The following is a 22391-nucleotide window of genomic DNA, read 5'->3' as shown; positions in this document are numbered from 1 at the left end:
GGACCAATAAAACGAGGTTTAAATTTAGGAGAGGAAACCTTCATAGGAATATGACGAGAAGATAACCAAACCAGATCCCCAACACGAAGTCGGGGTCCCACACGGCGTCTGCGATTAGCGAAAAGCTGAGCCTTCTCCTGGGACAAGGTCAAATTGTCCACTACCTGAGTCCAGATCTGCTGCAACCTGTCCACCACAGAATCCACACCAGGACAGTCCGAAGACTCAACCTGTCCTGAAGAGAAACGAGGATGGAACCCAGAATTGCAGAAAAATGGAGAGACCAAGGTAGCCGAGCTGGCCCGATTATTAAGGGCGAACTCAGCCAACGGCAAAAATGACACCCAATCATCCTGGTCAGCGGAAACAAAACATCTCAGATATGTTTCCAAGGTCTGATTGGTTCGTTCGGTCTGGCCATTAGTCTGAGGATGGAAGGCCGAGGAGAAAGATAGGTCAATGCCCATCCTACCACAAAAGGCTCGCCAGAACCTCGAGACAAACTGGGAACCTCTGTCAGAAACAATATTCTCAGGAATGCCATGTAAACGAACCACATGCTGGAAGAACAAAGGCACCAAATCAGAGGAGGAAGGCAATTTAACCAAGGGCACCAGATGGACCATTTTAGAAAAGCGATCACAGACCACCCAAATGACCGACATTTTTTGAGAAACGGGAAGGTCAGAAATGAAATCCATCGAAATATGTGTCCAAGGCCTCTTCGGGACCGGCAAGGGCAAAAGCAACCCACTGGCACGTAAACAGCAGGGCTTAGCCCTAGCACAAATTCCACAGGACTGCACAAAAGCACGCACATCCCGCGACAGAGATGGCCACCAGAAGGATCTAGCAACCAACTCCCTGGTACCAAAGATTCCTGGATGACCGGCCAGCACCGAACAATGAAGTTCAGAGATAACTTTACTAGTCCACCTATCAGGGACGAACAGTTTCTCGGCCGGACAACGATCAGGTTTATTAGCCTGAAATTTCTGCAACACTCTCCGCAAATCAGGGGAGATGGCAGACACAATGACTCCTTCCTTGAGGATACTCGCCGGCTCAGATAACCCCGGAGAGTCGGGCACCAAACTCCTAGACAGAGCATCCGCCTTCACATTTTTAGAGCCCGGAAGGTATGAAATCACAAAATCAAAACGAGCAAAAAATAACGACCAACGGGCCTGTCTAGGATTCAAGCGCTTGGCAGACTCAAGATAAGTAAGGTTCTTATGGTCAGTCAAAACCACCACGCGATGCTTAGCACCCTCAAGCCAATGACGCCACTCCTCGAATGCCCACTTCATGGCCAGCAACTCTCGGTTGCCCACATCATAATTACGCTCAGCAGCAGAAAATTTCCTGGAAAAGAAAGCACATGGTTTGAACACTGAGCAACCAGAACCTCTCTGTGACAAAACCGCCCCTGCACCAATCTCAGAAGCATCAACCTCGACCTGGAACGGAAGAGAAACATCAGGTTGACACAACACAGGGGCACAGCAAAAACGACGCTTCAACTCCTGAAAAGCTTCCACGGCAGCAGAAGACCAATTAACCAAATCAGCACCCTTCTTGGTCAAATCGGTCAATGGTCTGGCAATGCTAGAAAAATTACAGATGAAGCGACGATAAAAATTAGCAAAGCCCAGGAATTTCTGCAGACTTTTTAGAGATGTCGGCTGAGTCCAATCCTGGATGGCCTGAACCTTAACCGGATCCATCTCGATAGTAGAAGGGGAAAAGATGAACCCCAAAAATGAAACTTTCTGCACACCGAAGAGACACTTTGATCCCTTCACGAACAAGGAATTAGCACGCAGTACCTGGAAAACCATTCTGACTTGCTTCACATGAGACTCCCAATCATCTGAGAAGATCAAAATGTCATCCAAGTAAACAATCAAGAATTTATCCAGATACTCACGGAAAATGTCATGCATAAAAGACTGAAAAACAGATGGAGCATTGGCAAGTCCGAACGGCATCACCAGATACTCAAAATGACCCTCGGGCGTATTAAATGCCGTTTTCCATTCATCTCCCTGCCTGATTCTCACCAGATTATACGCACCACGAAGATCAATCTTAGTAAACCAACTAGCCCCCTTAATCCGAGCAAACAAGTCAGAAATCAATGGCAAGGGATACTGAAACTTAACAGTGATCTTATTAAGAAGGCGGTAATCAATACACGGTCTTAGCGAACCATCCTTCTTGGCTACAAAAAAGAACCCTGCTCCCAATGGTGACGACGATGGGCGAATATGTCCCTTCTCCAGGGACTCCTTCACATAACTGCGCATAGCGGTGTGTTCAGGTACGGACAAATTAAATAAACGACCCTTAGGGAATTTACTACCAGGAATCAAATCGATAGCACAATCACAATTCCTATGCGGAGGTAGGGCATCAGACTTGGACTCTTCAAATACATCCTGAAAGTCCGACAAGAACTCTGGGATGTCAGAAGGAATGGATGACGAAATAGACAAAAATGGAACATCACCATGTTCTCCCTGACAACCCCAGCTGGTTACCGACATAGAGTTCCAATCCAATACTGGATTATGGGTTTGTAGCCATGGCAACCCCAACACGACCACATCATGCAAATTATGCAGTACCAGAAAGCGAATAACTTCCTGATGTGCAGGAGCAATGCACATGGTCAGCTGGGCCCAGTACTGAGGCTTATTCTTGGCCAAAGGTGTAGCATCAATTCCTCTCAACGGAATAGGACACCGCAAAGGCTCCAAGAAAAATCCACAACGTTTAGCATAATCCAAATCCATCAGATTCAGGGCAGCGCCTGAATCCACAAACGCCATGACAGAATACGATGACAAAGAGCACATTAAGGTAATGGACAAAAGGAATTTGGACTGTACAGTACCAATAACGGCAGAGCTATCGAACCGCCTAGTGCGTTTAGGACAATTAGAAATAGCATGAGTAGAATCACCACAATAGAAACACAGTCTGTTCAGACGTCTGTGTTCTTGCCGTTCTACTTTAGTCATAGTCCTGTCGCACTGCATAGGCTCAGGTTTACTCCCAGACAATACCGCCAGATGGTGCACAGATTTACGCTCGCGCAAGCGACGACCGATCTGAATGGCCAAGGACATAGACTCATTCAAACCAGCAGGCATAGGAAATCCCACCATTACATCCTTAAGAGCTTCAGAGAGACCCTTTCTGAACAAAGCCGCTAGTGCAGATTCATTCCACAGAGTGAGTACTGACCACTTCCTAAATTTCTGACAATATACTTCTACATCATCCTGACCCTGGCATAAAGCCAGCAGATTTTTCTCAGCCTGATCCACTGAATTAGGCTCATCGTAAAGCAATCCCAGCGCCTGGAAAAATGCATCAACATTACTCAATGCAGAATCTCCTGGTGCAAGAGAAAACGCCCAGTCCTGTGGGTCGCCGCGCAAAAAAGAAATAATAATCAAAACCTGTTGAATAGGATTACCAGAAGAATGAGGTTTCAAGGCCAAAAATAGCTTACAATTATTTCTGAAGCTCGGGAACTTAGTTCTGTCACCAAAAAACAAATCAGGAATCGGAATTCTTGGTTCTAGCATCGATTTCTGATCAATAGTATCTTGAATCTTTTGTACATTTACAACGAGATTATCCATTGAGGAGCACAGAGCCTGAATATCCATGTCCACAGCTGTGTCCTGAAGCACTCTAATGTCTAGGGGAAAAAAAAGACTGAAGACAGAGCTAAGGAAAAAAAATGCTGTCAGGATTTCTTTTTTCCCTCTATTGGGAATCATTGGTTTGGCTCCTTGTACTGTTATGGCTGGCAATCAGGCAACACAGCGTGCAGTAATCAGCGCACATACAGAGATCTGGCAATAACCAAAAACAATAGGACGAGCTCTGAGACGTGGAATCTCTGTAGACTGCAGTACCTGATCTATCCTCACACAACTATAAGCAGCAGTGGATTGCGCCTATCACTACCTATGCAACTCGACACTGCCTGAGGAGCTGACTAGCCTGAAGATAGAAATACAAGCCTGACTTACCTCAGAGAAATACCCCAAAGGAATAGGCAGCCCCCCACATATAATGACTGTTAGCAAGATGAAAAGACAAACGTAGGAATGAAATAGATTCAGCAAAGTGAGGCCCGATATTCTAGACAGAGCGAGGATAGCAAAGAGAACTATGCAGTCTACCAAAAACCCTAAAACGAAAACCACGCAAAGGGGCAAAAAGACCCACCGTGCCGAACTAACAGCACGGCGGTGCACTCCTTTGCTTCTCAGAGCTTCCAGCAAAAGTTAATAGCAAGCTGGACAGAAAAAACAGAAAACAAACTAGAAGCACTTATCTAGCAGAGCAGCAGGCCCAAGGAAAGATGCAGTAGCTCAGATCCAACACTGGAACATTGACAAGGAGCAAGGAAGACAGACTCAGGTGGAGCTAAATAGCAAGGCAGCCAACGAGCTCACCAAAACACCTGAGGGAGGAAGCCCAGAGACTGCAATACCACTTGTGACCACAGAAGTGAATTCAGCCACAGAATTCACAACAGGGCACAGCGACGATGATGTCATAAAGGACGTAGAAATCCCACGTTTCTGATTCAGCGACGGGCACAGTATCGACGTAGATGTCATAATGGTTGCCATGGCGACGATGATGTCATAAAGGTTGCCTCGACCAATCAGCGACGGGCACAGTCTGCCGCGAATTCTGGAATCATCATTGTCCATATACTACGGGGACATGCATATTCTAGAATACCCGATGCGTTAGAATCGGGCCACAATCTAGTATAGTATATACCTGCATGTCATCTTCTATATATAGCATATACCTGTATGTCATCTCCTCCTGTATATAGTATATACCTGTAGGTCATCTGCTCCTGTATATAGTATATACCTGTGTGTCATCTCCTCCTGTATATACTATATACCTGTATGTCATCTCCTCCTGTATATATGTACCTGTATGTCATCTCCTCCTCTATATAGTATATATCTGTGTGTCATCTCCCCTGTATATAGTATATACCTGTGTGTCATCTCCTCCTGTATTAGACCTCGTTCACACGTTATTTGCTCAGTATTTTTACCTCAGTATTTGTAAGCTAAATTGGCAGCCTGATAAATCCCCAGCCAACGGGAAGCCCTCCCCCTGGCAGTATATATTAGCTCACACATACACATAATAGACAGGTCATGTAACTTGTAGTTTGTCTGCTTATTAATCAGATTTTTATTTTTGAAGGATAATACCAGACTTGTATGTGTTTTAGGGCGAGTTTCGTTTGTCAAGTTGTGTGTGTTGAGTTGCGTGTGGCGACATGCATGTAGCGACTTTTGTGAGATGAGTTTTGTGTGGCAACATGCGTGTAGCAACTTTTTGTGTGTCGAGTTGCATGTGACAGGTTAGTGTAGCACGTGTAGTTAGTGTAGCAAGTTGTGTGCAGCAAGTTATGCGCATGGCGAGTTTTGCGCGGGGTGAGTTTTATGTGTGATGCCTTTTGAGTATGTGCAAGTTTTGTGTGAGGCAACTTTTGCATGTGTTGCAACTTTTGTGCATGTGGCAATTTTTCCGCGTGTGCAAGTTTTGCGTGTGGCGAGTTTTCCATGAGGTGAGTTTTGCACTTGTGGCGAGTTTTGCAAGAGCCTAGTTTTTGCATGTGGCGAGTTCTGCGCGTGGCGAGTTTTGAGTGGCGACTTTTGTGTTTCGACTTTTATGTGGCGAGGTTGGTGTATTTGTGGTGAAATGTGTGCTGAGGGTAATATGTGTTCAAGCACGTGGTAGTGTGTGGCGCATTTTGTGTGTGTGTTCATATCCCCGTGTGTGGTGAGTATCCCATGTCGGGGCCCCACCTTAGCAACTGTACGGTATATACTCTTTTGTGCCATCGCTCTAATTCTTTAAGTCCCCCTTGTTCACATCTGGCAGCTGTCAATTTGCCTCCTACACTTTTCCTTTCATTTTTCCCATTATGTAGATAGGGGCAAAATTGTTTGGTGAATTGGAAAGCACGGGGTTAAAATTTCACCTCACAACATAGCCTATGACGCTCTCAGGGTCCAGACATGTGACTGTGCAAAATTTTGTGGCTGTAGCTGCGACGCCTCCAACAAATCGGAGAGGAGGAGGGGTTTGTCTCTATGTAAAGCCTTGTCTAAAGTCCACTTTAAGGGAGGATATTAGCGAAGGAAATGAGGATGTCGAGTCCATATGGGTCGAAATTCATGGAGGGAAAAATGGTAACAAAATTCTCATTGGGGTCTGTTACAAACCCCCAAATATAACAGAAACCATGGAAAGTCTACTTCTAAAGCAGATAGATGAAGCTGCAACCCATAATGAGGTCCTGGTTATGGGGGACTTTAACTACCCGGATATTAACTGGGAAACAGAAACCTGTGAAACCCATAAAGGCAACAGGTTTCTGCTAATAACCAAGAAAAATTATCTTTCACAATTGGTGCAGAATCCAACCAGAGGAGCAGCACTTTTAGACCTAATACTATCTAATAGACCTGACACAATAACAAATCTGCAGGTGGTCGGGCATCTAGGAAATAGCGACCACAATATTGTACAGTTTCACCTGTCTTGCACTAGGGGGACTTGTCAGGGAGTCACAAAAACACTGAACTTTAGGAAGGCAAAGTTTGACCAGCTTAGAGATGCCCTTAATCTGGTAGACTGGGACAATATCATCAGAAATAAGAATACAGATAATAAATGGGAAATGTTTAAGAACATCCTAAATAGGCAGTGTAAGCGGTTTATACCTTGTGGGAATAAAAAGACTAGAAATAGGAAAAACCCAATGTGGCTAAACAAAGAAGTAAGACAGGCAATTAACAGTAAAAAGAAAGCATTTGCACTACTAAAGCAGGATGGCACCATTGAAGCTCTAAAAAACTATAGGGAGAAAAATACTTTATCTAAAAAACTAATTAAAGCTGCCAAAAAGGAAACAGAGAAGCACATTGCTAAGGAGAGTAAAACTAATCCCAAACTGTTCTTCAACTATATCAATAGTAAAAGAATAAAAACTGAAAATGTAGGCCCCTTAAAAAATAGTGAGGAAAGAATGGTTGTAGATGACGAGGAAAAAGCTAACATATTAAACACCTTCTTCTCCACGGTATTCACGGTGGAAAATGAAATGCTAGGTGAAATCTCAAGAAACAATGAAAACCCTATATTAAGGGTCACCAATCTAACCCAAGAAGAGGTGCGAAACCGGCTAAATAAGATTAAAATAGATAAATATCCGGGTCCGGACGGCATACACCCACGAGTACTAAGGGAACTAAGTAATGTAATAGATAAACCATTATTTCTTATTTTTAGGGACTCTATAGCGACAGGGTCTGTTCCGCAGGATTGGCGCATAGCAAATGTGGTGCCAATATTCAAAAAGGGCTCTAAAAGTGAACCTGGAAATTATAGGCCAGTAAGTCTAACCTCTATTGTTGGTAAAATATTTGAAGGGTTTCTGAGGGATGTTATTCTGGATTATCTCAATGAGAATAACTGTTTAACTCCGTATCAGCATGGGTTTATGAGAAATCGCTCCTGTCAAACCAATCTAATCAGTTTTTATGAAGAGGTAAGCTATAGGCTGGACCACGGTGAGTCATTGGACGTGGTATATCTCGATTTTTCCAAAGCGTTTGATACTATGCCGCACAAGAGGTTGGTACACAAAATGAGAATGCTTGGTCTGGGGGAAAATGTGTGTAAATGGGTTAGTAAGTGGCTTAGTGATAGAAAGCAGAGGGTGGTTATAAATGGTATAGTCTCTAACTGGGTCGCTGTGACCAGTGGGGTACCGCAGGGGTCAGTATTGGGACCTGTTCTCTTCAACATATTCATTAATGATCTGGTAGAAGGTTTACACAGTAAAATATCGATATTTGCAGATGATACAAAACTATGTAAAGCAGTTAATACAAGAGAAGATAGTATTCTGCTACAGATGGATCTGGATAAGTTGGAAACTTGGGCTGAAAGGTGGCAGATGAGGTTTAACAATGATAAATGTAAGGTTATACACATGGGAAGAAGGAATCAATATCACCATTACACACTGAACGGGAAACCACTGGGTAAATCTGACAGGGAGAAGGACTTGGGGATCCTAGTTATTGATAAACTTACCTGGAGCAGCCAGTGCCAGGCAGCAGCTGCCAAGGCAAACAGGATCATGCTGTGCATTAAAAGAGGTCTGGATACACATGATGAGAGCATTATACTGCCTCTGTACAAATCCCTAGTTAGACCGCACATGGAGTACTGTGTCCAGTTTTGGGCACCGGTGCTCAGGAAGGATATAATGGAACTAGAGAGAGTACAAAGGAGGGCAACAAAATTAATAAAGGGGATGGGAGAACTACAATACCCAGATAGATTAGCGAAATTAGGATTATTTAGTCTAGAAAAAAGACGACTGAGGGGCGATCTAATAACCATGTATAAGTATATAAGGGGACAATACAAATATCTCGCTGAGGATCTGTTTATACCAAGGAAGGTGACGGGCACAAGGGGGCATTCTTTGCGTCTGGAGGAGAGAAGGTTTTTCCACCAACATAGAAGAGGATTCTTTACTGTTAGGGCAGTGAGAATCTGGAATTGCTTGCCTGAGGAGGTGGTGATGGCGAACTCAGTCGAGGGGTTCAAGAGAGGCCTGGACGTCTTCCTGGAGCAGAACAATATTGTATCATACAATTAGGTTCTGTAGTAGGACGCAGATCTGGGGATTTATTATGATGGAATATAGGCTGAACTGGATGGACAAATGTCTTTTTTCGGCCTTACTAACTATGTTATGTTACTATGTTATGTTATGTTACTTTTCCTTTCACTTTTTTCCCCATTATATAGATAGGGGCAAAATTGTTTGGTGAATTGGAACGCGCGGGGTTAAAATTTCACCTCACAACATAGCCTATGACGCTCTCGGGGTCCAGACGTGTGACTGTGCAAAATTTTGTGGCTGTAGCTGCGACGGTGCAGGTGCCAATCCCGGACATACATACATACACACAGACACACATTCAGCTTTATATATTAGATTTCAAAAATTCCTGTGAAACACCTGAAGGGTTAATAAACTTCTTGAATGTGGTTTTGAGCACCTTGAGGGGTGTAGTTTTTAGAATGGTGTCACACTTGGGTATTTTCTATCATATAGACCCCTCAAAATTACTTCAAATGTGATGTGGTCCCTAAAAAAAAATGGTGTTGTAAAAATGAGAAATTGCTGGTCAATTTTTAAGCCTTATAACTCCCTAACAAAAAAAAAAATGTTGGTTCCAAAATTGTGCTGATGTAAAGTAGACATGTGGTAAATGTTACTTATTAAGTATTTTTTGTGACATATCTCTGTGATTTAAGGGCATAAAAATTCAAATTTGGAAAATTGCGAAATTTTCAAAATTGTCGCCAAATTTCCATTTTTTTCACAGATAAAAGCAGGTAACATCAAAGAAATTTTACCACTATCATGAAGTACAATATGTCACGAGAAAACATTGTCAAAACCACCGGGATCCGTTGAAGCGTTCCAGAATTATAACCTCATAAAGGGACAGTGGTCAGAATTGTATAAATTGGCCCGGTCATTAACGTGCAAACCACCCTTGGGGCTTAAGGGGTTAATGGGGAGGATACAGTCACAATGGCAGCATAATAATCGTCAAATAAATCACCATTTTCAAACTGCTAAGCATTAGCACCTTACTCTCTACTGTGTGTTTAGAAAAAAAAGAGCTGTTAGAGACACCAAACAAGCTGTGAAATCACATACATTATTTTAAAAAGAGATTTACCTATTTGTAAACTGATGCAGCACATGAGTGGCCCAAACCTGTAGTAGCAAGAAAGTGGGGTATTAATTACTGGCACGTCATATCTCTTCCTTGTCTTTGATGGAAAGCATTCACAGTGTACTGCCCAGTACCATGCCATTCCACATGCCCATCTGTTCTCCATGATAGTTTCTAATTGCATTTTTTGTGGTGTAGCAGTGAGCTCAAAATGCAATTCTGGCATTTCAATTTATTTTCTTGTTCTCATTTTCTGATTAATTTTATACTAAATGTATTTTGTTTTACGATAATGGTAAATTTAGGGGGCGATATGTTTTGTGTTTATTTATAAAATAAATCATACATTTGACAAAAATGTAAAGAAATTACCAATTTTCAAACTTTGAATGATTATTCCTTTAATCCAGATAGTCGTACCATAGAAAAACACTAATAAATAACATTTCCCTCATGTTTGGTTTACAACAGCACCATTTGTAAAATGATATTTGATGTTGTTAGCATTTTAGATGGTTTAAAAATGTAGCAGCAATTTTTAATTTTTTCAAGGACATTTACGAAATTTATTTTTTTAGGGACTTATCCAGTTTTGAAGTGACTTTAGGGGTCCTATATATTGGAAGACCTCCTAATGTGATACCATTTTGAAAACAGCACCCCTTAACATATTGAAAATTGCTGTCAGGTAGTTTATTACCCCTTCAGGTGATTTTCAGGAATTAATGCAAAGTGACATGACAGAAATGAAAAAGTGTATTTTTACTACCTAAATGTCGCTAACGTCTGAACAGGTTACTATAACATACTCTAAGGTCTGGTCCAAATCGATAAGTCTGCTCTCGCTCTGTGTGACTGCAGACTTATGAATCCCCTCAGCGCATGCACTGTGCGCTGCAGGGATTCACCAGTTTCAGACCTGAGACCAGAGCGTTATACCTACTTACGGCCAGTGGGCGCGGCTTCTGCAAACAATGTATTACGCAACTTTAACAGACTGGCAGTAAAAGAGACAGACCCAAAGCAAATATGGCTTTTTCAGGAAAAAATATTAGAAAACATTCTTTCCTGTATAATGAGCTGTATACAAGGCAAAATAAGAAAGAGAAAAAAAAAACCTCCTACACCCCTTAGGCTAATCATTCACTCCATCTGTTAAGAATATCTGCCATGGACGCAACTGTCCTCCTCTGGTTTTCATACTTGCCCGTCATTTTGTGCTTGCTTGGGGCGGACCTATAACACACTTGAATGGTGCAACTACACATGGTGGGTTCTCATGTGTGGAAGTAGTGAATGATGTAGCAACTTGGGACAATGCACTTCCTACTTGTTTTGCGGCCTGGGAGACATGGGACGCTTTGTCTACCAGTTGCCAGGCAATGCAGAACGCTGCCTTGTCTAGTGTAAGCCAGTGGTGGGAATGTATGCAATCTGTTCAGATGAGCAGGAAGTGGCTCCCTGGACATGACTGGGAGGAATGCATCACCTGATATTTATCTTTAGCATTGGGCTAGCTATTTAAAGCCTGCTCCTTTCCAGTACAGTGCTGTTTATTAAGTTCCCTTTCTTATTGCTGGGATGAGTTCTTCCTGGTGAAGTTCCGGTTGCTTCTCAACAGTTGCTTATGGTCTTTTCTGGTTGTTTGTCCTTAGCTTTTTTGTTTGGGTTCCCTTTTTTCTTTTTGTTTTTTGTTTAATGCTTCTAGCTTAGGACTTAAAACTCATACCCATCACCGTAAAACACACGACCCGATATCGGTCCACAAAAGTGGGATGAGTGTCATGCAAGTGTCATGAGATTTTCTTGCGAGTACAATGTGATTTTTAACATCCAGTATCCGATTGCGATCCGATTTACATACGAATGCGATCCGATTGCAATGCGATTTTAACATGATCTTTTACATAGAGTAATTCTCTGTCATTTATACATAGTTTTCAAAAGAAATATTCTTCTCTTTCTTTCTGTATATATACAGTGGGTATGGAAAGTATTCAGACCCCTTTACATTTTTCACTCTTTGTTTCATTGCAGCCATTTGGTAAATTCAAAAAAGTAAATTTTTTCTCATTAATGTACACTCTGCACCCCATCTTGGCTGAAAAAAACAGAAATGTACACATTTTTGCAAATTTATTAAAAAAAACTGAAATATCACATGATCATAAGTATTCAGACCCTTTGCTCAGACACTCATATTTAAGTCACATGCTGTCCATTTCCTTGTGATCCTCCTTGAGATGGTTCTACTCCTTCATTGGAGTCCAGCTGCATTTAATTAAACTAATAGGACTTGATTTGGAAAGGCACACATCTGTCTATGTAAGACCTCACAGATCACAGTCTTAGGAACTGGCCAAAGAGCTCATAGACAGAATTGTGGCAAGGCACAGATCTGGCCAAGGTTTCAAAAGAATTTCTGCAGTACTCAAGGTTCCTAAGAGCACAGTGGCCTCCATAATCCTTAAATGGAAGATGTTTGAGACCACCAAAGTCTTCCTAGACCTGGCCGTCAAGCCAAACTGAGAAGTCATGGGGAAGAGCCTTGGTGAGAGAGGTAAAGAAGAATCCCAAGATCATTGTAGCTGAGCTCCAGAGATGCAGTAGGGAGATGGGAGAAATTTCCACAAAGTCAACTATCACTGCAGCCCTCCACCAGTCAGGCCTTTATGGCAGAGTGGCCTGACGGAAGCCTCTCCTGAGTGCGAGACATATGAAATCCCACATAGAATTTGCTAAAAAAACACATGAAGCACTCCCAGAGTATGCGAAATAAGATTCTCTGGCCTGATGAGACGAATATAGACCTTTTTGGTGATAATTCTAAGCGGTATGTATGGAGAAAACCAGGCACTACTCATCACCTGCCCAATACAATCCCAACAGTGAAATATGGTGCTGTTAGGCGTAGGGATTCTCCCGTGGGACAGATCCCAAGCATTATCTGGTGCTGTGGTCTCCTATTCAAGTCTGGCTGCTGCAATTGCTGCTCAGCACAGACATTGGTCCCAGCATCTTGCTCAGGCTCGTGGTATACATTTAGTTACTGCTGGCTCTTCAGCCAAGTCTGTGGGAATCAGTGATATGGAAGTGCAGCCTTGCACTCTGAACTCTAAGTCCAGAGATCACCTTACTGAGCATGTCCCTAATGCAGCATCTTCTTATTGGTGGTCGGACATTATCTGCTCTGGTGATATGGCAGCTCCGGATGGGCCCACGGGCGATGTCTCAATTGACTGGGCATGAGTGTTTTGGGTGGAACCTAGCGTATAAAAGGCTCTCAGCAGCGCACTTGGGCGCGTTAGTGTCATTTATGTTTTTGTGTGGGGGTGACCACACTACTACTTTGACTCAAAGACTGTACATGTTGGCAGACAGGTAGCACACATATGCGGTTTTATACCATGGCTCAACGCCTGAGTCACTAGTCTGCTACATGCTTAGGGTGCCAGTCAGGCACAAGTTCAGTAGCGTCAGGACTGGGGTAGCTAACCGCTTGGCTTAGCATCTGTTTCATTCTTGTGTGTGGTTAGCACAGTTCAGTTACAAAGCAAGCTCAACCCTTTTGCTTTCTCCCTGTGAAGTCAACAGGATATAGCACCTAGTATTCTTAGTACAGTACCTCTTTGTGAATTAACTGAGCTTGGTAGTCAGTGTTCCTTTCATAGTGTGCAGTGTTAACACAGTGTGTTTAAGGTAATGCTCGCTGTTTTGTTCTGTTATTGTGCACACTAGCAGCAGGTTCTTCTCTGCACGGTGGACCCCAGGTTGCAATTGCACTTCTATATATATAATTGTCTAAGGGTTTTTCCGTCTGTCTGTCTGTCTGTCTGTCCTGGAAATCCCGGCTCTCTGATTGGTCGAGGCCGCCAGGCCTCGACCAATCAGAGACCGGCACATCATCGACGTAGAAATCCCGCGTCTCTGATTGGTCGAGGCCGCAGCAACGGGCACAGCGACGATGATGTCATAAAGGACGTAGACATCCCGCGTCTCTGATTGGTCGAGGCCGCCAGGCCTTGACCAATCAGCAACGGGCACAGCGACGATGATGTCATAAAGGACGTAGACATCTCACGTTTCTGATTCAGCGACGGGCACAGTATCGACGTAGATGTCATAATGGTTGCTATGGCGACGATGATGTCATAAAGGTCGCCTCGACCAATCAGCGACGGGCACAGTGTGCCGCGAATTCTGGAATCATCATTGTCCATATACTACGGGGACATGCATATTCTAGAATACACGATGCGTTAGAATCGGGCCACAATCTAGTTATTTTATATTTTATTTAGTGAAATCTGCCAACCCTAACAGGTGGTGGCAGCATCATCCTATGGGGTGTTTTTCAGCTGCAGGGACAGGATGACTGGTTGCCATTGAAGGAAACATGAATGTGGCCAAGTACAGAGATATCCTGGCTGAAAACCTCTTCCAGAGTCTTGGCTGAAGGTTCACCTTCCAACAAGACAATGACCCTAAGCACACAGCTAAAATAACAAAGGAGTGGCTTCAGAACAACTCTGTGACCATTCTTGACTGCCCCAGCAAGAGCCCTGACCTAAACTCAACTGAGCATCTCTGGAGAGACCTGAAAATGGCTGTCCACCAACGTTCACCATCCATCCTGACGGAACTAGAGAGGATCTGCAAGGAAGAATGGCAGAGGATCCCCAAATCCAGGTGTTGCATCATTCCCAAGAAGACTCATGGCTGTACTAGCTCAAAAGGGTGCGTCTACTCAATACTGAGAAAAGGGTCTGAATAATTATGACCATGTGATATTTCAGTTTTTCTTTTTTAATAAATTTGCAAAAATTCCTACATTTCTGGGGGGGGGGGGGTTAAGTCAAGATGGGGTGCAGAGTGTACATTAATGAGAAAAAAAGAACTTTTTTGAATTTACCAAATGGCCACAATGAAACATAGTCCGAAAAATTTAAAGGGGTCTGAATACTTTCCAAACCCACTGTATTTATTAATAAAAAGCTTTTTTTTTTGCTTTCTTGCTTTGATGAGGCCTTCTTATATCTCACTATGTAAGCACATTTTAAGATTGGCTATTGAAAAATAAAAGCAATGCTGTGATTGGTTGCAAAGGACAACTAAGCCTATATTACTTACATTTTCTGTCTGTGGCCATTTACCACCATCCTTATTGAGTTACCCGTTATTGTAAACTATAAAAGGAGGGATGTTTCTACTTTCAATTGTTTGTTGAAGTCTTTGCTTGAAAAGTCATTTTGTTTGTTCTTTTTATATTTCTTGAAATTGTAGAGCACGGAGGAATATACGGTATTAGAAAAGTGTTATGCATAAGAAATAATATTAATACTTCTGCCTTGCAGCAGTGATTCTGGAGATTAGTGCTTGGGGCATCAATTTACTGAATATATTAGGAAGTTAGTAGTTATATTTCTAACCCCTTTAATGATATGTATGCAGAATAGTGGTATTTATAGTTTCAGTTGAAGCCTTAAGGCTAGTAGTTCCTGTATTTTTCACTCCCTGAATAACTATTTCCAGTTTATTATAATCCACAGTATTTTGTAAACCCTTTCTAGATTGCCTAAATTAAATGTTGGCCTCTTGTATTTCTGATATGTTTCTCTGAATCACTAGAACTGCAATGTGTGTAGGATCGTGTGTCTTATATACCGTAATTCCTAATTTAATAATTCAGCATTGTTCTCAGGCCATTGTGGCTTTATTTTTGCTTTATAATGTTCTCATTTCCTTCTTTGCAGATCCGATTGTCTGATAATATACAGACGTATTTTGTTCTTGAACATTGTCTGTTTGAAAACCGCCATGTTGACTTTCCAATATCCTCCTTTATCTGTCTTCTACAAATACTAATTCTGTACATTTAAAGATTAGTGTTTCTCCAAGATATTATATGATATTAACCAATATTTCTGTTCTCTTTGCTCACTCATTTTTATGTGGGCTTAAACTTCTCTTCTTTTAAGAAGTAAATTATTTTTTGTTATAAAATCACAAATTTCTGCAAAGGTAAAGTTAATTCTAAGATCTGTTTTCTTTAAAATGGTACAGGTCAGGGGATAATTCAAGATGGGGACGTGTAACAGGGGAATTGCTTGGAGCCAGGCAGTGGAAAGCAGCATTTTTTGTTATTTAACCTGAGATGCTTATGTGGTGATATTGCTCTAGTGAAACAGAGACACAAGTTTTTGACATGCTCAAGATTGCAGTGGTGAAAGTATTGTGATAGGCATGGACATGCATGCACTTTCCCTAAGGATGCTACCTCATGAATCCATTATAGAAAGCTCCTGGCTGACTTCAGTACTTTCACCTGCTGTAAAATGTTGACCCTTGAGCTGGCCCTGATATTCATTTCAAGGGAAGACATTATAGCTATTTTATTTATATACACATTATAGCATGTGTATTTATGATAACCAAATTCACAATTGAGCTTTTGAAATTATAATCCAAGAAATTATTTGGGGAATTTGGAGGCAAATTTGATGATAATCGATGATAATGTCTGTAAAGCACTGAGGAATTAATGGCGCAATGTCAGCACAACTTCAGAAAATGGCTTTCTTTTCTTCGTATATGTTTGTGTTCTTTTGACATTCTTTTTATAGAGAAGGGGATTGTGTGCGGCGAGCTCAGGAGCTGAATTTGCTCAATACATGTGGGTGCGGGTTGTATTATACAGGTGACATCTGCCTGTAGTGTATCAGCTAAACCTTTTCAGATGTTCCTGTAATAGTACCTGTTTGATCTAACTAGCTATATGATTTTTTTGTATGCATTCTTCTCACTACTCACTAAATGACTCAAGTATGTGAATGGTTGATTTGGACTGCAAAGTCCAGATTAGGCCAAACTTTTGATTTTATAAAGTTATGTCCCTGTCCCATGTATATAACTCTATTAATAATTGACAGTATCCTACTAGTTTTAGATGCAACGCATTGACATTGCATGCTGTTATTTAGTCTATGCTCTACAAATTAACCCAGCTTTTACTCATCAAGTGACTCTCCCAGTTTTATTACACTTGGGACTCAAGAGACTAGAGATTATTAGTACACAGATGTAAACTTTACCTTTATTCACATAGAAACTCATCTACGATATAAATGTCCAAACATTCACTTTGTCCATGTTGACTTGTAATTTCCAAATATACATAGACTGCATTACATTTCATAGGCAGGAATCCTGAAAATGAAACCTGAAATGCTTTTAGCCAGGGATTTGTTTTGCTCATTTATGACCAAAAGTATTCACCCACCCAAAGGTTGTAATATCTTGGTTCACTGTACCCTCTGAGAGCGCAGAGAATCTTACTTTATTACAACACGCTGTTTTGAAACACAGAACTAGTGCATTAAATATTTTCCTTAGAATCATCTAGGAATGCCTGCCCCCCAAAATGCACAAAAATATCTACTGCAAGGACAGACTTGCCCTGGATCTTAGAATTATTTCCTGAAAAATTGGCACAGTTAGCTTTGGTTCAGTTTCCTTAGCTTCTTTCAAAGATCTTTGCTGCCATTTTCCACATTGCTTACTTTTTCTTTCACCTACGGTATTCTTTTTTGAATCATGATTTGTAATTTATTAACAGAGAAATGTCAATTTCAATTATTCTGACCTGTTTAGACCCTTCCTCTACAGCAATAATGGCTGTATTCACTGCTTTCAGTATTTCATTCTGCTGGCTAGTACTATCCCATAGTGGCTTGTAATAACATTATGCAGGTAGTGTGCAGATTAGGGGTATCATTGTCATATCCGTTTCTGAGCTTTTTAACATTACATTTTTGACATTTTTAAATCTCATTATCTTAAAAGGAACCTGTCACCTGAAAAAATGCTTCATGATATGGGACTAATCTGCAGGTTAATCGTGTTTTGAACCTACCCAACACCTGCATTTAGTCTCACTCTGCCAGAGGGCAATTAACTTTATCCCCCCCCCATAACCCCCCGCCCCCCCCCGCAGTGTTCAGTTATGGGGGTGGTGCCTGCACCAGTTCAGTCTCTGTGTAGAGGGCAGTGGCTATAACCGCACCCCCCATACTGACTGAAAGCTAGCGATAATGCCGAGTTGCTGACAGTCACTGCCAGTGGAGTGATTACAGCTGCCATTCTCTATACACAGAGCAGTGACTGAATCCACCCTGGCACCGTAACCGAGACCAAAACACTGCCGAAGGGAATAAATTGAATTATCTCCTGGCAGCATGGGTCTAAGTGAGGGTGCATGGCAGGTTCAAAATTATATTAACCTTCAGACTAACCCCATAGATTTTGGTGAACTCATCCACTTTATTATTACTGACACTTTAGATCCTAAGTGCACCTCTTAAGTGGCAGAGTCGCAAAGATTATTTTTGGTCAAAGCACGCTTAGATTTCTGAACTCACCTTACCACCACCACCACAATAAACTTGATTTAATGATAAGTAATCTACTTCACTATTCAAAGTGCAACAAACAATTTAGCCTCAGCTGGGTTAATACAAGAGGTGGCAATTGTACTTTTATTGTTATATCTCAAATTAGTCTTGTGGATTTAATAATGCTTTCATTTTTTTGTCATTCTTCTCCTTTACATAATGGTGCACCTCTTGTCAAAAGAGAATGCAATAACCTTTCCAAATGGTGCCTGTGTTCCAATTCAGTTGTATACAATCGTTGTAACTGTTAAATCCACAGTCCCAGAATCGTCTAATTTGTTGTGGGGGCCTTCTAATTCTGAAGTCTAGGAGCAAAGCCACAAAAGAATACTAAAAATCCTCCAAAAATTCAATAATACAGCTGAAAAAGGGGCAGCACCGCTTATCTGCCCACGTCTGTGAACAAATGCACTACAGCATGCAGCCAGCCCAAGAAGCAAAGATGTTGGCAACACAGGTGCAAAATACCAAAGAGACAGCCACTCAAAGCCTACCAATTAATGGAGGGGGTGACTGCTTGGCATAGGTTTGCACAATAGAGACTTGTATAGGGCTCTGTTCACAGGTAATGCATAGTGTCTGGTTCACAGCCTATTAGTCACACTCATACTATTCGATTAGGCGGGCTGGCATCCCATGTGAACACCCTCTGTATACAAGACCCAACGTGCTGGGCTTGGTTGCACCCCAAAAAATAAAGTGCACAAATTAGATGCACTTTAAAGAAACAACATTTACTATAATTCAGAAGAGATAAATCTATTATTTTTTTGTACATCTAATTTGTTCTCTTAACCATATTTAATACAAAACTCAAATATTATACTATGTCTTTAGTGTAATAAAATGTTATAATTATTGATAAAAGTATTATTTTTATTATGATTACTATTATATTTTTTCATATTATTACTATTACAGGTCGAGCTCCACTACAACATAATCAAATATGAGAATACGTCTTTCCTATGTACATTATTGGAAAATCTTTTGCAGCACAGAAAAGAAAATCAAGAAGCATTGCATTGGGAAGTTTTTGACAATGAAACAAAACTATTTGTGCAGAACCTTGACCATACAATACTCCAGATTTCCGATGGATTTCCATTGCTTAGCCTAATCCTATGGAGATTGGGGACTTTAGTTACATACATAGGAAATGATGAAAATTGACAGCTCTGTTTGTTATTGAAAAAATACTTGTATAAAATTGAGAAACACTTATACAGTACATGACAATTGATTTCATTTCAATTATTGTGTAACTTTTTGCACTATTTTAATCGTAAAACAATATACTTTTTTTAGTGGTTGTGTGCTAGTGCGATTTGAAGTGTTCAGTGTGATTTCATCTGCAATATAACACCTTTTTTTCTAAGTGACATTTATTACGTTGGTCTTTTGTATATGCTGTATATATTATTTGACTTATTCTTTCATTATGGTTTCTGTCATTTGAACACCAATACTTTAAATACATTATGCTTTCGCACAGGTGTTACATAGGTTATAGAGGTTTTATAGTGGTATTTTGATCTGAGACATTTATGGAATATCATGAGCACCGTGATTCCATGCTATGTGGAGAAAGCCACACAGTCTATGGCTGCCTAACATGGCAAAATGTAAGTTAAGGCTTTCAACAGATGAGCTTCCCAGGGGAGGATATGTGACAAATGTCGTTAATGGAAATACACAAGTACGGTACATACTATGCTGTTTCAATAAAACCATAGTAGAAGTGCAAAAAAGAAAGAAAGGTGAGAGAAAAATGTGTGTTCTGATCTTTTACAATGCTGTTCTTTTTATTTTCGGTAACCATTGACACTTTCACACGCTTTAGCTCACTGCTTGCCCTTTAGTTTTCCACTCAAAACACCTCTCCCTTTTACTAATTGAACAAAGTCATATGCTAAAACATAAAACGCACTGTACAGTAATTGCCAGCGTCATGTAATATTTCTCTCCTACTGTCCATAACCTCACCAACTTCTAGCTATTGCCTTACTTCCACAGTTACCAAACTCTGTTACTAAAATATGGACCTGCAGTATTTCCCGTATGATTCCCCATATGAAGCTGACCCAATAGTCTTTTCTATCTAAATTTTTACATAAATCTTTTTTGTTTAATTTCATAATATATCTCTAAAGGAGTTGAAGCTCTTTTTCTTTTCATTACAGCTCCAAATATGATTCCTTCATTCACACAACAAAGAGATCATAGAAAAAGCTTTAATAATACTGATTTATTATCAAAAGCACAAATAAGATATGTGCCATGAAACAGATTAGGCCTCTTTCACACTTCTGTCGTTTGGCATCCGTCGCAATCCGTCGTTTTGGGCAAGAAACGGATCCTGCAAATGTGCTCACAGGATGCGTTTTTTGCCCATAGACTTGTATTAGTGACGGATCACGATGGATGGCCACACGTCGCATCCATCGTGCGACGGATCCGTCGTGTTTTGACGGACCGTCGTCACAAAAAAAGTTCAATTGAACTTTTTTGTCCCTCGCGATCGCCATTTTTTACCGCGCATGCGCGGCCAAAACTCTGCCCCCTCCTCCCCGGATTTCAGAATGGGCAGCAGATGCGTTGAAAAACTGCATCCGCTGCCCACATTGTGCAGAAATTTCACAACGTGCGTCGGTACGTCGGCCCGACGCATAGCGACGGACCCGTACCGACGCAAGTGTGAAAGTAGCCTTAATGGGAACCTGACATTTGATTCATGCTGCCTGAACCACAGGCAGCAAAAATCAGATATTAGCTGTGTTATTGCAAATGTGTATGTTTTACTTTGAAATATTGCTGATTTTCAGAGAAAACATACTTTGAAAAGCCGGCCATAGACTATGCACATTGGATGGCTAGTCCAAAGTAGGTCCTCTATGATTCTTCTCGCTTCGACCACTGTGACTGAAAGTTTCTCAAAATGTCTGTGTTGCTGGGGAACTGTCTCAGATGAAAGCATAACGCCACACACAGGAAAGCTGCTTCTCTCTTGGAGGACGCTGATGGACAAGTTTTCTGGTTTCCTCTCAGCTGACTTATGGAAACAGATTACATTAACGTTGAATATGTATGCAGGGAAACAAGGAGACAGTAATAGCAAAATTGTGCAAAATGTGTGATGAAGCCTAATTTTAAGCATTTTTTTAACTCAAAATTCATGCATTTAAGAAAAATATAATTATCCCCATAGTGACCAAACTCTTTAAGGAATGTTGGCAACCCAAAGTCATGTAATGATCTTGGCGTATGGTGGCCTGGTAGACTCTGTAATAGGCAGGATATAACAGGCTGTGTGAGTGAAAAACTGACAGGTCTCATGTATTGCTCTGCATTAAACCAGTGATCAAAGTGAAAAATATTCAAGACCCACAGTCGTAATAATGAAAAGTTAAAAAAAAAGTTAAGCAAATTGTGTAAAAGCATAAAAGAAACAGAAAAAACCACAGAAAGCTTTTTTACAGCTAAGTAGGCAGTTTTTGTGTAAAAACAGAAATACGGTAACCAAAAAAAGTACACATAAGTGGTATCACTGCATCCTGAACATTTTGAACTATAAAACAGTCATGCGATTTATTCCATATGGCAATCACCATAAAATAATACATAAATATATACAACAAAAATGTAGCTTTTTCTTCATAGTGACACATAAAAAATGGACTGAAAAGCAATAAAAAAAAGTTTTATGTAAGAAAGTGGTATAGTTAAAAATGTGAATTTGTCCCACAAAAATCAATCCCTCATATACGCTGTGTTGGTGAAAAAGAAAAAAGTTACAGCTGTCATAACATGGCAATGCAGAAACAAACTCATCATAATCATAGTGACCAAAAGACAAAGCTGTGTTATCTCTTTTTCTGCACAGTGAACAGCGTAAAAATAAAAACAACTGAATTGCTGTTTTTTGTTCATTCTATGGTCAAAAAGTTAATAAAAAGCAATCAAAAATGCTATGCATTCCAATATGGTACAAATTGAAAACTTCAATTCATCCTACAAAAAATAAGCCTTCACAAAGCCTTACTGATCAAAAATGAAAAAATAATGATAGCTTTCAAAATATGGTGAACAAAGCACTTTT

At 40.8% G+C, this 22391-nt stretch overlaps 1 protein-coding gene across 2 annotated transcripts in view; it reads left to right on the top strand.

The window, feature by feature from the left end:
• MEI4 (meiotic double-stranded break formation protein 4) overlaps positions 1–20145 on the top strand; it is a 410518-nt gene extending 390373 nt beyond the window's left edge. For both annotated transcript variants that reach the window (XM_069726499.1, XM_069726498.1), the window contains one exon: positions 19214–20145. In XM_069726499.1, coding sequence (XP_069582600.1) covers positions 19214–19465 — 252 coding nt within the window. In that variant the 3' untranslated portion in view covers positions 19466–20145. The remainder of the gene's footprint in view (positions 1–19213) is intronic.
• Positions 20146–22391: the final 2246 nt, after the last annotated feature.

The sequence above is a fragment of the Ranitomeya imitator genome, chromosome 5 (genome assembly GCF_032444005.1).
Source record: "Ranitomeya imitator isolate aRanImi1 chromosome 5, aRanImi1.pri, whole genome shotgun sequence".
In the NCBI taxonomy this organism is placed as follows: domain Eukaryota; kingdom Metazoa; phylum Chordata; class Amphibia; order Anura; family Dendrobatidae; genus Ranitomeya; species Ranitomeya imitator.
This window is presented reverse-complemented; position numbering and strand designations above follow the sequence as displayed.